Source organism: Urtica dioica, chromosome 5 (assembly GCF_054948205.1).
Source record: "Urtica dioica subsp. dioica isolate 48M chromosome 5, U.dioica_male_clone48M_v1_H2, whole genome shotgun sequence".
NCBI classification, from domain to species: domain Eukaryota; kingdom Viridiplantae; phylum Streptophyta; class Magnoliopsida; order Rosales; family Urticaceae; genus Urtica; species Urtica dioica.
The window spans coordinates 28,354,839-28,370,914 of NC_142760.1; the positions used below are offsets into that span (position 1 = coordinate 28,354,839).

The 16,076-nt window shown below is 41.8% G+C and overlaps 1 protein-coding gene across 1 annotated transcript; it reads left to right on the forward strand.

Annotated features, from left to right (window-relative positions):
- Positions 1–6,059: 6,059 nt before the first annotated feature.
- Positions 6,060–6,773, forward strand: LOC149397729 (uncharacterized). Its single transcript, XM_089614328.1, has one exon. The coding sequence runs from the start codon at positions 6,060–6,062 to the stop codon at positions 6,771–6,773; it is 714 nt and encodes a 237-aa protein (XP_089470454.1).
- Positions 6,774–16,076: the final 9,303 nt, after the last annotated feature.

The window sequence follows — 16,076 nt, forward strand, 5'->3', positions numbered from 1 at the left end:
GTGATTCATATTTTAATGTTGAAAAATTACAGCGAAGAGAAGATAGGAGTATAGGCTCGGCTTTAGCGATATGGTTAGAAAAACACCAGGACGCTAAGGGATCGTGGACGACGGACTTCGCGAAGACGCAATACGTAAGTTAATTTTTTTTATTTACTATATTTAATTACTTTATTTCTTCTTATCTGATAAGTTTTTTGTGGTTTTATTTTGAAGGATCATGTCACCGCCCAGACGATAGATATTTTGCGGCAAGCGGAGGAGCAAAACATCGTGATCTCCCAAGAAGATGCGGAGAGGTACGCGATGCGCGATGTTTTGGGAGTGCGCAGAGACTGCGAAGTCGGTTTAGGGCCTTCGATCCCAAGGTCATCGTTGGGTGTTGCCCAAACGCTAGATGGAGGCTCGTCAAGTTCGTCTTCTCAGACCGATCCATTGGTTGCCGAGATGCGAGCTCAGATGGATGCCCAACAAGCCGAGCTGCAAGTGATGCGGCAACAGATCGCCTTCCTCAGCCAGCAGCACAACCAGCCTCCCACGACTCCTCAACCTCCGCCTGCATCGCAACCAGGTGGGACGGATCAGCAGACGCTAGGTTCCACGCCGGGTTCTACGCCTGGTTCTATGGATTACTTGCGAGACCGTCCTTACGGAAGCGGCGGAACGAGCGGCAGCGCGTCAGGCAGCGGTGGACGAGGACGCGGAAGTGGTTCTCGAAGTTCTGGCAACTTATTCGGTAGAGGAAATTCTACTATCGATAAGTTTTATAAGGAAAAAAATAGGAATTCATTTTTTCGCTTTTTTTGGAAAGAATTTGTATTTTTAATTAAGAATTCTATTTTCAGAATATTATTTCTAATTCATTTAGAATTTTGTTAATTAATTTTTATTTAATTTTAAATGAATTTTAATTTACTTTTTTAATTTTGTATTTTTTTTTAATTTAACAAACATATTCGGTGCGACACTGTCACACCGAATACCATGGCGCGAACATATTCGGTGCGACATGTCGCACCCGATATGTATTTACTTGCCAATTCTATAAAATTTGGCAGGAAAATAACTTGGGCATTAGGTGCGACATGTCGCACCTGAAAGTGTCGCACCTAAAGGGGGACTTATTAGGTGCGACATGTCGCACCCAATACCTTCTGCGACGGGTTATCCGGTGCGACGCTGTCGCACCTAATAAACTTTTAGGTGCGACATTTGAAGCATTGGGTGCGACATTCGTCGCACCGGATAACGTATTTTGTCCTAGTGTTCGTTTATAAGGGTGAAGGGATCAAATTTTCTACAAAAATGTTAATGTTTGTCTACTTGTATTTCATATTTTTTTGTGAGTTAGAATTTTGAATTCTCTACGATATCTACAGGAACAGATAACTCAAAATAAATTTGTCTCGCTTTTTACTTATTCGTCCCTAATATGTATAACTTTGTTTTTTAGACATTAACCAACATTTTTTCGTTTGGGCTCTGATATAGTCGGAATTCTAATAACACCGAACAGACTAAATAAAATACCGATCAAAGGTATTTTAAACATGAGAAACACAATGAAGCATAAGCTAAGCTTCAATGCCGATTAAGTCTAATAAAAACTTCTCGGCACAATAACAGACGTCAAAATAACTCTTACTTGGCCACGTAAGCACAAAAGAAACCGCAAATAACTAAATGGAAGTTATTTTGCAGTTACTAAATAACTGATATAGAACGTGGGTCTGATCAACCTACGAAGAATATATAAAAGGGGAAGAAGAGAAGACAAAGGGGAGGCACTTCTAGAGAGAAACAATATTCTTATTGAAAAAACTTATTGTATTGAGATTCGTCTAGTATAAGAAAAATCCGGTCTTTGTATTCAATTTGTTACAGGTTATACAATCATCGAGACAATTGTTGAATCTATTTTTAGACACCAACAGTTTGGTGCTAGAAGGAGGGGGAATTATCGAACCAATGGCGAGTTCGTCGGTGCAACCAGGGTCAAATGTGGAAGGCAATCCTCAGGGTGACGAACGAGAGCAAATCGAACACCACAATAGGTCGCTTCCTTTAACGACTGACGAAATGGCAGAGATGCTTCCACAATCTTCTCTTCATGAGATCTTTCATGAGATGCAAGAGCGTCTCACTCTCCTAGAGAAGAAAAATAAGGTTTTGGAAGAACAACTCAAAACCAAAAGGGTCGCCATTCGAAGCGAAATTGTGACCCCAGAGGACGATAGATCCCACCATAGGGCAGGGAAAGAAGTCGAATATGCTGAAGAAAGGTCTAAGAAGACCAAAAAACATGCCAGGGATAGGTACGAAAAGAAAGGCGCAGTGAAAACACCGGCAGTTCCGATTTACCCGCTCGATACTTCGAAGATAGGTTCTAGCCCTCTGACGAAGATCCACAGCCAAAGAAGGCTAGATCGAGAAATGCCCGAATGTCACGATTAGAATCAGACACTGAGGAATCAAGAATACTGACCAGTCCAATTTCCAAAGGCTTGAACGCCGACTAGAGGAAGTTGCATTGGGACAAAAAAAACAATTTATTGGAGAAGACTTCGCTTCCCTTTTCGCCTCGAAGGTGTTAGAACATCTCCCTCATCATGGTTTTAAAATCCCGAGCATCCCACCTTATGATGGCAGATCCGATCCAGGAGATCACCTTGATACATACAAATCATAGATGGCCTTACAAGACGCAAGTCCGCAAATGATGTGCCAGGCTTTCTCAATAACACTTTCTGGAACCGCTAAGAAGTGGTATCGAAAGTTAAGACCAAACTCAATCGGGTCGTGGAAACATATGTTCGAAATCTTTATGGATCAATTCGTCAGATCTCGGGCGGGAAGGATACTGAAGGAGCGATTATTTTCTATTCGGCAGCGGTCAGATGAATCTTTGAAAGATTACATTAACCGTTACTCCGAACAGGCAATCTTGGTGGACGACCTTAATGAAGATTTTAAACAATCGAGCATTACATCAGGACTACGTACTAAATCGGTGTTCTGGTGGTCTCTGCAAAAAAATAGGTCCGAAAGATTACAACGAATTTCTCCTAAAGGCTCAAAAATATATTAATGCCGAAGAAGCCAAATTTGCGGCGTTTGGGAAGTCAAAACGTTCCACAAACAATGAATACAAAGGTGATCATTCCAGGCGAGATAATCGGCAAAGGCACGATCGAAACATTGACACAAAACGCAGGGACGATGGCAGACACTCGAAGACAAATCGGAACCAAATCCCAAGCAAGCCTTTCGCGAGTCAGTATAGTAGCTATCAACCACTGACTATGGGAATTGATCAGGTCTACGCATTAACCGAACATCAAGAAGAATTCCCGAAGCCTGCAAGGATAAAGAAAGACATTGCGAAAAGAGATCGACTAAGTATTGCGCTTTCCATCGGGATATCGGTCATAACACTTCCGATTGCTTTAATTTGAAGGAGGCTATAGAAGCCTTGATTAGAACAGGAAGATTGCAAAAAATACCGAAAACAAGATCTTGGGCAAAGCGGAGAAAAAGATGAAAAACTATACAATGAGATTGCCATAATAGCAAGAGGACCACATATAGTCGGCACGTCCCGAAGAGCACAAAAAAGCTACATCAGGGAAGCAGACGCATATTCCTCTTGGGTAATGTACACATCAAATGCCAGACCAGGCAAATTACCTAAAATTGAAAAGGAAGAAATTAAGTTTTCTAACGAAGATGGAAAATGGGTTCAGTTAACACACAACGATCCGATTGTAATCAAAGCAACGATCTGAAATCATGAGGTCGGCAGAATACTAATAGATAACGGTAGCTCGGTCGACATTTTGTATGGGGATACCTTTAAAAAAATGGGTTTAAAAACCAATCTACTCGCTCCATCTCCAACACAACTTTACAGTTTCACCAGAGACGCCGTCATGCCAAACAACGTACTCTCGCTTCCACTTACTATTGGAGAAAATGCCAAATACAGCGACAGTTAGCGCTAGCTCAGTTGTGGTGCCTGGTTCATCGGCTTTTAACGCAGTGATCGGAAGGCCAACCTTGCAAGAGCTTGGTGCCATAACATCCGTAAAATTCTTAACCTGCAAATTCCCGACGAAGCATGGCGTTGGAGTGGCGAGGGGAGATTAAAAGGTAGCTAGAAGTTGCTATTCGGACTATTTAAAAAACAGTCAGGATAAATGTGGACATCTGGTTATGATGATTCGAACCGATAAAAATGACTTAGACCGACGTTTACCGAATAAGAATTATGTCGGTCCTGGCGACGACGTGGAGTCAGTCATTCTAGACGATGCTCAACCCGAGAAGAGTCTACAAATTAGAAAATTCTTAAACAAAGGTATAAAAACTGAACTGATCTCCCTTTTAGCAAAAAATTTAGATGTGTTTGCTTGGAAACAGTCAGATATGGTAGGGATAGACTCCAGCCACGCTTGCCATAGACTAAATATTGATCCAAAAGCAAGGCCAATTAGGCAAAAAAGAAGGCCAATGAATGATGATAGATACACAACATTAAAAGAAGAAGTTGATAAACTTATTTCAAATGGGTCAATTAGAGAAACTAAATATCCTATTTGGCTTTCCAATCCCGTGTTAGTTAAAAAACCAAACGGGAAATGGAGAACTTGTGTAGATTTCACCGATTTAAATAAGGCATGTCCAAAAGATTCGTTCCCAATGCCCAGAATAGACCAGCTGGTCGACGCTACAGCGGGACATGAACTTTTAAGCTTTATGGACGCTTATTCGGGATACAATCAAATCCCAATGTATGGTCCAGATGAAGACCACAGTGCATTTTTAACCGATCGGGGTCTATATTGTTATACCGTCATTCCATTCGGTCCAAAAAATGCATGAGCTACTTATCAAAGACTAGTCAACTTAATGTTTGCCGACCAACTAGAAAAACAATGGAAGCATATATATATGATTTACTAGTAAAAACTGAAAAGGCAGCCAACCATATTGCGGACTTAAAAGAAGCATTCGACATTTTAAGAAATTTTCGTATGAAACTTAATCCGCTAAAATGCACCTTCGGCGTTTTTGCAGGGAAATTTCTCGGATATATAGTTAATGAAAGGGGGATTGAAGCCAATCCGGCCAAAATCCGAGCTCTCATGGACATGAAGCCACCAAGAAGCGTTAAAGAAGTTCAGAAGTTGACCGGATCCATCACGGCGCTAGGAAGATTTATCTCTCGAGCTACGGATAAAAGCGTTAAATTTTTTGATCGCCTCAGAGGCTCAAAAAATTTCGAATGGACCGAAGAATGCAACGAAGACTTCAAAAAATTGAAAGAATACCTTGCATGGCCGCCTCAACTGGTGAAAGTCCAACAAGGGGAACCACTCGACATTTACCTGGCAGTGTCCGAGCATGTTGTAAGTTCGGCCTTAATAAAGAATGAGGGAACAGTACAATTGCCGGTATACTACACAAGCCGACGGATGGAAGATGCAGAGACAAAATACCCGGAGTTGAAAAAATTAGCTTTAGCCTTAGCTACAGCTTCCCGAAAACGTCGGCATTATTTCATGGCACATCCAATAAAAGTACTTACCAATTTCCCCCTTCGCCAAGTGCTCCAAAAGCCGGATACTTCAGGTCGATTAATGAAATGGTCGATTGAACTCACCCAATACGATGTCAGTTATGAACCAAGACCGGCAATCAAAGGGCAGGCTTCTTGGCAGAATTCACATACCGACCAATAGAAACACCCACCTGGGAATTATATGTCGACGTTGCAACAAATATCCAGGGTTATGGTGCGGGGATTGTCTTGTCAGCCAAATATGGTTTTCAAGTAAGAATTTCACTACGTTTTAAATTTAAAGCTTCAAATAACGAGGCTGAATATGAAGCTGTTATATATTGGCTAGAAGTAGCAAAATTTTGTGGAGTTAAAAAAATAATAGTCTACTCGGACTCTCAACTGGTAATTAACCAAATCACAAATGAATTTCAGGTAAGAGGAGCGAGCATGATTCAGTATGCCACCAAAGCACGAGCACTGACCGAATGTTTTGAGAATGGAATTCAAACAAATTCCGAGAGAAAAAAACACCGAAGCCGATGATCTAGCAAAATTGGGAGCAAGTTCAACCAATGATACTCTGGAACAACGAATCATAGATATCACTCTTCCAAGCATCAATAGTGCCGATGTCAACATGGTTGAAGAAAAGGAGTCTTCGATGATGCCGATCATTCAATTTCTCAAATTTAACACTCTTCAGTCAGACAAAGATGAAGCCAAAAATCTGAAATACAAGTCTGCTCGATATATCATGCAAGGAGATTCACTATACAAAAGAGGATTTTCCACTCCCCTCATGAAATGTGTCGATGGCGACGATGCCAGATATGTGATGAAAGAAGTACATGAAGGGATATGTGGAAACCATAATGGTGGTATGGCTCTAGCTCAGAAAATATTGAGACAAGGTATTTACTGGCCTACTGTAAAGGCTGATGCTAAGAAGTTTGTTCGCGAATGCGAAACGTGTCAAAAGTTTGTTAATATACCAAGAAAGCCACCTACTAACCTCATCAACATTGTCTGCTCGGTACCATTTGCAGAGTGGGGAATCGAATTAATCGGACCAATGCCGATGGGGAAAGGAAGCTGTAAAGACGCAGTCGTAGCCATCGACTATTTCACCAAATGGGTGGAAGCCGAACCCCTCGCATGTATCACCAAAAAGAAGGTAGAAGCATTTGTATGGAAAAATATTATCACCTGATTCGGAATTCCCAAGAAAATAATTTATGATCACGGTACTCAATTTGATTGCAAGCCATTCAAATCATTCTGCGAGAAATATGGGATCAACAAAGCGTTTTCTACGCCGATCAGACCACATGCTAATGGATTAGTAGAAGCTGTGAACAAATCCATCAAGCACGGTTTGAAAACAAGGCTGGGAGACTTCAAAGGCGCATGGGTAGACGAATTGCCAGGAGTTTTGTGGGGATACAGAACTTCGAAACATTCTTCCACATGAGAAACTCTCTTCTCGATGGCATTCAGTACTGAAGCAATGATCCCAGTAGACATCGGCATAAATACTCATGCTTGGGAAAATTATGCCGAAGAGGTAAATAACATTAACCTTAGAGCTAATCTCGATTTCTTAAAAGAAAAAGGGAAAAAGCCAAAGAACACAACTTGTTTAATCAAGCTAGGATCGCGCGCTATTTTAAGAGGTCTGTCCGATCAAGGGGATTCAAAGTAGGCGACAAAGTGTTGAAGAAAATATTTACGCACACAAAAAAAACCCAACAGATGGGGTGCTCGGCCCAAATTTGGAAGGCCCGTACATGGTCATCTCAACGCTCGACAACGGCGCGTATAGGCTAAGTCAGGGTGGAAAGGAAGACAAACATGCTTGGAATGCCGATCACCTCATCCTTTTCTTCCCATAATTTGTGTTATTTCAATCAAGGTCTATGACCAATTTTATTGTAAAGACTTATTTTAAGTCAAAAGCCATTAGGCTAATTTGTGTATGTAGGCGACGTGCCAAACATAATATTAATTCAATCAAGGCTTACAGCCAAGTCATTCGAAGTTGCCAAGATAGGCAGACCTCGCATGATTATACCTATTTCAAATTATTCATTATTCTTTAAATGAATATCCCACTTAAATTATTAGTTGCAGATTGGGATATTCCTCTTTAAAAGTTCATCTTTTAAAAATAAAAGAAAAAGAACTTTGTCACTTTTCCTAAACAAAAAATACGATAAAAGGCTTTTAAAGTCTGAGCCACGGACATTTGTCTTAAAAACAAAAAAAAAATATTAAGGTACAAGAGGCTGTTAAAGTCCGAGCCACGGACATTTGTTCCAAAATGATAGGAAATAACAAAAAAAAAAAGAGGAGTCGAAAGATACATAAACTTCATCATTTTTCTCAACCGGTTGCTCCTCATTTTGTTCCGAAGAAAGCACTGGTTTTTCAACTTGAAGAGGTTGCGAGTCGGACGAATGAAAGTCGGTCTCTTTGTTTGTCCCTTGGGATGTCTCGGCATCATCCAGGTTAGATACATCCAAACTTGGATTTTTGGCCTTCAAGCGCTCCACAGTCTCCACCCGACCAAGATAATAATACTTACCAACCTCCTCCTGAAACTCTTCGGATGCATAAAAAGAATCAACGGCTTCATCAATTTTCTTCTGCATAGAAACCTTCGAATCCTTCCATAAGCCCCTCATCTTGGCCCTCGCGTCTTCGGCCACCTTAATTCTGTCTTCGGCCACTCTAATTTTACCCTCCGCATCCTCGGCATTCTTCTCCAAAATTTTGACTTTGGACACAAGATCCCCGTGGCTAGCCTGAACTTTCTTTAAGTCCTCGGACAATTTCTCTTCCAAAAGGCCATTGATAAGTTCCGATGATAAATAAGAGAAATCGGCAACGGCATGTTTTATATGGCACTTGATTTTCCTATGAATTCACCATTACTCTTCGCTATGTTATTAATCTATAGTATAGATTACACTTCCCAATATATCATAATTACCCTAATAAGAAGGAAAATTAGAAGAGAAGATGAATAGACACAAATGACGGAGATAAAATATAACAAAAGTTTCTCTCTTCTTCGTATCAAAGCTTTTTACCTCTCCCCCAATTTTGGTGCCGGCTCCGACAAGGAAGGCCGTCCTCGCTCTCACCCAACTACCGAAACCCCTCATTTTCTTGTTCCTCTTGTCCGTTCTCCCTTTCCGTTCTCTTTTCTCTTCTTCCTTAGTGAATGAAAATAATTAGGAGGAAAGGAGATTCATATTTTTTGTATATGTATCTACAGCACATCGTTCATGTATCGTTGTTTAATCCCCTTCCTTCTACTGTGGATTATTTTGAATTTGCATGATGGTGTAAAAGCCATTGGATGTAAATGGGTCTTTAAAACGACGAAAGACTCACAAGGCAACATCGAGAGACATAAAACAAGACTTGTAGCCAAAGAGTTCACTCAAAGAAAAGGAACCGATTACACAATACATTTTATCCTATGTCAAAGAAAGATTCTCTTCGCATGATTATGGCATTCGTAGCTACTTTGAATTTGAGCTACGTCAAATGGATGTGAAAACGGCATTTTTTAAGGGAGATCTAGAGGAAGAGGTTTACATGAAACAACGTGAAGGATTCTCATGTAGTCATGGTGAGCATTTAGTCTGCAAGTTTAATAAATTCATTTACGATTTGAAACAAGCCTTTCGCCAATGGTATTTAAAGTTTCATGATGTCATCACTTCATTCGGCTTTAAAAAGAATGTTATTGATCAATGTATATACCAAAAAGTTAGTGGGAGTATGATATGTTTCATTGTTTTATATGTGGATGATATTTTGCTAGCAACTAATGATAATGGAATATTGTATGAAGTGAAACAATTTCTTTCAAAGAACTTTGATATGAAAGATATAGGTGAGACATCTTATGACATTGGCATTAAGATCCATAGGGAAAGATCAAGAAGTATTTTGGGTTTGTCTCAAGAAACCTATATCAACAAAGTTCTAGATATATTTCGAATGAAAGACTGTTCATTAAGTGTAGCTCCTATTGTGAAGGGTGACAAGTTCAGTCTGGATCAATATCCAAAGAACGACATTGAACGGGGACATATGAAGGATATTCAATATTCTTCTGCTGTAGGAAGCCTTATGTATGCTTATGTTTGTACCAGGCCTGAAATTACATATGTTGTTGGAGTATTGAGAAGATATCAGAATAACCCAGTTATTGACCACTAGAAAGCTGCAATGAAAGTTTTGAGATACCTTCAAGGAACAAAGTGTTGAAGTTTAGAGAGAGAAGATAAAGAAAGAGAGAATCGGAGAAGAGAGAGAGTGTTCCGAGACTTTGAATATTTCTTGTATTTAATATTAATTTGTATCACCTATTTATACATAAGGTGGGTACAAGAGAGAGTGTAATAAATACATGTGAAAAAACTACTTCTAGGAAAAAGAGAATAATAAATATACACAGAGAGCAAGACATCGGAAATAACATGACAAATAAATGCGACAATTTCCCATGAGGAATGAGTTCCAAGGAGAGGACTTCCGAGGCAAGCTCGACGCGGAAGGGCGAGCTGACGAGCTCGACGCGGAAGGGCGAGCTGACAAGTTCGACGCGGAAGGGCGAGCTGACGAGCTCGATATCAACACTCCCCCTCAAGCTTGACTGTATATGTTGAGGAGGTCAAGCTTGCTACATAGCTCGGAAAAGGTTGCTCGCGGAAGGGCTTTGGTGAGAATGTCGGCGAGCTAATGACCTGACGGAATGTATTCCATATCGATTATTTTTTCTTCAATCTTTTCACTGATGAAGTATCAGTCGATCTCGATATGTTTTGTTCTGTCATGATGGACTGGATTTTTGGCTATGTTGAGAGCAGCTTGATTATCGCAAAAGAGCTTGATTGGACCTTCGGTGATGATCTTGAGGTCGTCGAGAACTCTCTTCAGCCAGATGCCTTCACATACTCCACTTGCTAAGAAACCTGAGCTCGGCTTCAGCACTACTTCTTGAGACAACGGACTGCTTCTTGCTTCTCCAGGTAACAAGATTTCCCCAGACGTATGTGCACATGCCTGATGTTGATCGTCTGTCTGGAACATATCCGGCCCAGTCTGCATCTGTGAATACTTCGACACCTCGACTTCGTCTTTTCTTGAAGGAGAGACCAGTCCCTGGGGCAGATTTGAGGTATTGGAGAATCCTCATGACTACGTCCATGTGAGTTTCTAAGGGATTACTCATGAATCGACTTACCATACTCACTGCGAATCCAATATCTGGTCTCGTGTGAGTTAGGTAGATGAGTTTTCCTACGAGCTGCTGAAATCTTTCTTTGTCGGTGGCGGCCTCGTTGGTGCGAGCTAGAAGTTTCACATTGGCATCCATCGGAGTGTCAACTGGTTTGCAGCCAAGCATGCCAGTTTCTTTGAGGAGATCCAACGTGTACTTGCGCTGGGAAACAGAGATGCCTTTTTCTGATCGAGCTACCTCCATGCCGAGGAAGTATCGTATGCTGCCGAGGTCCTTGACTTCGAACTCAGATGACAAAGTTTGCTTCAGCCTCCTGATCTCTTCCAGGTCGTCTCCGGTGATGACTATATCGTCCACATACACACTAAGAATGGTGTGCTTGCCTTGTGTGGAGATTTTTGAGAAGAGTGTTGGATCAGCTTGACTCTGCTCGTAGTCACAACGTTTGAGCACGTTGGTGAATTTTCCGAACCATGCTCGAGGGGACTGTTTTAGTCCATATAGTGACTTCTTGAGTTTGCAAACTTTATTGGCTCCTTGATCTTTGTCAAATCCTGGTGGGAGTTGCATGTAGACTTCCTCTTCCAGTTCGCCGTTTAGAAAAGCATTCTTTACATCGAGCTGGATGAGAGGCCCATCTAAGTTGGCTGCTAGTGAAACGAGGATTCTGATGGTATTGAACTTTGCAACTGGAGCGAATGTTTCTTGATAGTCAATGCCATACGCCTGCGTGTACCCTTTTGAGACAAGTCGGGCTTTGTATCTCTCCACTGTCCCATCTGGATTGTGTTTGATGGTGAAGAGCCATCTACATCCAACAGTTCGCTTGCCTGGTGGTAGCTCGACGATATCCCACGTATCATTTTTTTTCGAGGGCTTGGATCTCAGCATGACTTGCGTCTCGGCACTCAGAACTTTGAAGGGCTTCCTCGATGGAGTTCGGCACTTTTCCTTCATCTTACTTCGCCATATAGGCTTGGTAGCTCGTAGATAAATTCCCATAGTACATGTAATCTGCCATCCTGTATTGAGCACACGACCGAGGAGGTTTTCTCAATGCAATGGGTAAGTCTGAAGATTCGATGTTACCATGTTCAATAGTGTCGTGGTTCAGGTTCGAAGAGACATCTTGGTCGCGAGCTTGTACCGGACTCTGGGTGATATTCAGTTCGCATGGAGAGGGTTCAGAGGTTTGCGAGCTGGGAATTTCTTGAACAGGTGAGGCTGGAACATGTGAGGTCGGATTTTGAGGCGAGCTGGGCGAGCTGGGAATTTCTGGAACAGATGAGGTCGGATTTTGAGGCGAGCTGAATTTTGGGTTTATGATGAGCCAATTTGGGAAGTCATTTTCGTCATTCTCCCCCTGACGAGCTGAATTGGCGAAGTAAAGACTGAACTCATGAAAAGATACATCCATTGAGACTATGAATTTTTGTGATCGGGGTTCATAGCATTTGTAGCCTTTCTGGGTTGCTGAATAACCAAGGAAGATGCATTTGAGCGATTTTGGTTCAAGTTTACCTTGGCCATAAGAATGGGTGAAGACTGAACAGCCGAACACTTTCGCAGGTAGGGTTGAGATGAGTCGACAGTGAGGGTATGTCTCTAGAAGGACTTGAGATGGGATTTTATAGCCAAGGACACGAGATGGCATTCTGTTTATGAGGTAGGTGGCTGTGAGGACAGCTTCTCCCCAAAAATGAGATGGGACGTTTGAGGAGAACATGATGGCTCGGGCGACCTCGAGAATGTGTCGATTTTTTCGCTCGGCTACCCCATTTTGTTGCGGGGTATGAACGCACGAGCTGGAGTGAATTATGCCATGTGTTTTGAAGAAATCGCCGAGATCAGAATTAAAGTAATCTCGAGCGTTGTCAGTGTGGATAATTTGAATGGATGTGTCGAACTGTTTTTGGATCATTTTGTGAAAAGTTTTGAATAGATTGGATGTTTCAGATTTTTGTTTCATCATGTATATCCAACTGAGTCTAGTGTGGTCGTCAACAAAGAGAAAGAACCATCGAACTCCAGTGATATTGGGAACTTTTGAGGGCCCCCATATATCACTGTGAATTGTGGCAAAAGGACGAGATGGTTTGTACGAGACGGGGTGATACGAGCTTCGAGAATGTTTGGCGAACTCACACATGTCACACTGAATGGAATTGATATTTTTATTGATAAACAAAGAAGGAAACATTCTTTTGAGATACATGAAATTTGGATGCCCTAGTCTAAGGTGATTGAGCATGATCTCTTTGTACTGGGGTGAATGTTGGGCGAGCTGACACATGGCGAGCTGATCTGGCTTGATGACATAGAGTCCGGTACTCAGCTCGGCATTACCAATCTCTCTCCTCGTGACCTGTTCCTGAAACACAAATGAACTTCCATCAAAAATAGTTCGGCACTTAGAGTCTTGGTTGATCTTATGCACAGATAAGAGATTGCATTGTAGTTGAGGCACAAAGAACACCGAGTCTAACCTCATGGACTTCGTCAAGACAACGGTGCCAATACCAGTGACTTGAGTTTTGGCTCCGTTGGCGATGGTGACTGATATGCTTTTATTGCAAGCGGAATAAGTTGTGAATAGACTTCGATTACCAGTCATGTGATCAGTGGCACCGGAGTCGACAATCCATGCTGTGGGATTCTCTGAGCTTACATTGAGGGCTCGAGGAGAGGTACCTAGAGGACCAATGCCCGAGTGTTCTCCACTGAGTTGGACCTGTTGAAGAAGCTTCTGGAGAATAGCGAGCTGGTCGTTGCTGAAGGGAGAGGAGTCTGAGGTCGAGGTCGAGGCAGCGGACGAGGTGGATACTAAGTTTCCGACTGAGTTCGGATCCTTAGTATCTTGAGTTGACTTCGAGCTCGGTGGTTTCCTATGCAGCTTCCAGCAGGTTTCTCAGAGGTGTCCAGGTCGTCTGCAATGATCGCAGTAGGGGCGAGGTTTGCGAGGTTTCTCTGTTGAGACGCGGGCTGCAAGAACTTCGTCTCCATGTGTGGTGAGGGCGGACGAGTCTGAGGATGAGCCCGGAAGTGAGCTCGATTTGATAACTCCCAGCATGAGTTTCCTCATGCTTTCCTCGTGTCTGACCGCGGAGAAGGCTTCACGGAGAGATGGTAGTGGTTTTGTACTAAGTATCCAACCTCTGACCTCATCAAGGTCTTGGTTGAGGCCGGATAGTAGTTTAAACACACGTTTGGTCTCCACTATCCTGCGGTAGATTTTTTAGTCTTCGGAGCTGGTCCACTGATGCTGTTCGTAGAGGTCGATCTTCTGCCCTATATGTGTGAGCGAGCTGAAGAACTGAGTAACAGACATCTCTCCTTGACGTAGGTCGTGGAGAGTGTTCTCAGTTTCAAACAGCTCGGACATATCTTCTGAGTTGAAGAAGATTTCTCTAGCTGCTTGCCAGATTTCTGCTGCCGTTCGGTAAAGGAGGAAGGTTTCTCCGATTTCGGGGAGCATAGAGTTTATGAGCCAGGACATCACCATGTTGTTTTCGGCCTTCCAACTCTTGAACGTCGGATCTTCGATCACAGGAGATGTGGCCACGCCTGTGAGGTAGTCATCTTTACCTCGTCCCGATATGAACATGAGCACAGATTGGGACCACTGTAGGAAGTTGTGGCCATTGAGTTTGTGGCTCGTGATATGTTGGGAGAAGGATTCAGATTGCGACTGAGTGGGCGTGGTCTGAGTGGTGTTCATGATGGTTGATTTTCCTTGCTCTGATACCATGTTGAAGTTTAGAGAGAGAAGATAAAGAAAGAGAGAATCGGAGAAGAGAGAGAGTGTTCCGAGACTTTGAATATTTCTTGTATTTAATATTAATTTGTATCACCTATTTATACATAAGGTGGGTACAAGAGAGAGTGTAATAAATACATGTGTAAAAACTACTTCTAGGAAAATGAGAATAATAAATATACACAGAGAGCAAGACATCGGAAATAACATGAGAAATAAATGCGACAATTTCCCATGAGGAATGAGTTCCAAGGAGAGGACTTCCGAGGCAAGCTCGACGCGGAAGGGCGAGCTGACGAGCTCGACGCGGAAGGGCGAGCTGACGAGTTCGACGTGGAAGGGCGAGCTGACGAGCTCGATTTCAACACAAAGGACTACATTCTTATGTTCCCACGGACCGATGAATTGGAGGTGGTTGACTACTATGATGCTGACTTTTCTCATTGCATGGATTCAAAAAAATTCACTTCAGGATATGTTTTTATGCTAGATGGTGGAACCGTATGGAGGATGAGTTTGTATCTTGTTTTGAAGCTACATCGCAAGGTGTTTGGTTGAAGAGTTTCATATATGGGCCTAGAGTTGTCGACTATATTTCTAGGCCACTAGAGTTGTAATGTGACAATTCAGTTGCTGTTTTTATGGCTAAGAATAACAAAAGTGGAAGTCGAAACAAGCACATCAACATCAAGTATCTAGGCATAAAAGAATGTGTTTGGTTGATGATTTTCGATCGTTTGACTAAAGGCATGCCACCAAAAATGTTCAAGGGTCATGTAGAAAGCATGGGACTTGGTTCCATGATATAATCTTTTTTTGTGTCATATATTTTTTTTTTTAGTTTGATATTTTTTCATATGATTGTGCACATTCATTGAGAAATATTGTTTTAGTGGACCTAGAATAAACAATATCAAGTCGCGAACATGCTATTTAGAATGTAAGAATATTTCCTTGATTCTTTGCAATTAATAGAATTGATATGGAAATAATCTTCCTTTAATATGGTCCATATATATGCAAATGACCAATTGAAAAACGCTCACATTAATGGTCAAAATGAAGCAATTACCTATAAAGTGGGATTGTGATATTGCCCATTAACGATTATGGGGCTATAAATACAAACGATTTGGAGTCCCTAAGCTCACTCACACATTTTGAAAATCAACACCATCTCAGGGTGAGAGCGAGAGCTTAGAAGAACCTCGAAATAACTCGCCAGAGTCGGTGCCCGAAACTCGTCGGAAAATACAACAATGGTTGGAGGTAACTCGATCCTTTTTGCTTTTGCTTTTACGTGTTCATATTGTTTAGAACATCTTTAGTGTGTAATAAGTTCTTACAACTTCCCGATATGACAATCACCGCATATTATTGTACAGGTTTCGACACATGCTTCACACGTGTTTATTTGGAATTATTGGTCGGTATGTTTATTCAGGTTATATGCTTTGATGAAGTTCTATTTTAACACGAATAAAAGGAAACTAAAT

Bases quoted from the DNA above. Each gene is read 5' to 3' on its own strand.
- LOC149397729 (XM_089614328.1), top strand. From the start codon at position 6,060: ATGGAATTCAAACAAATTCCGAGAGAAAAAAACACCGAAGCCGATGAT.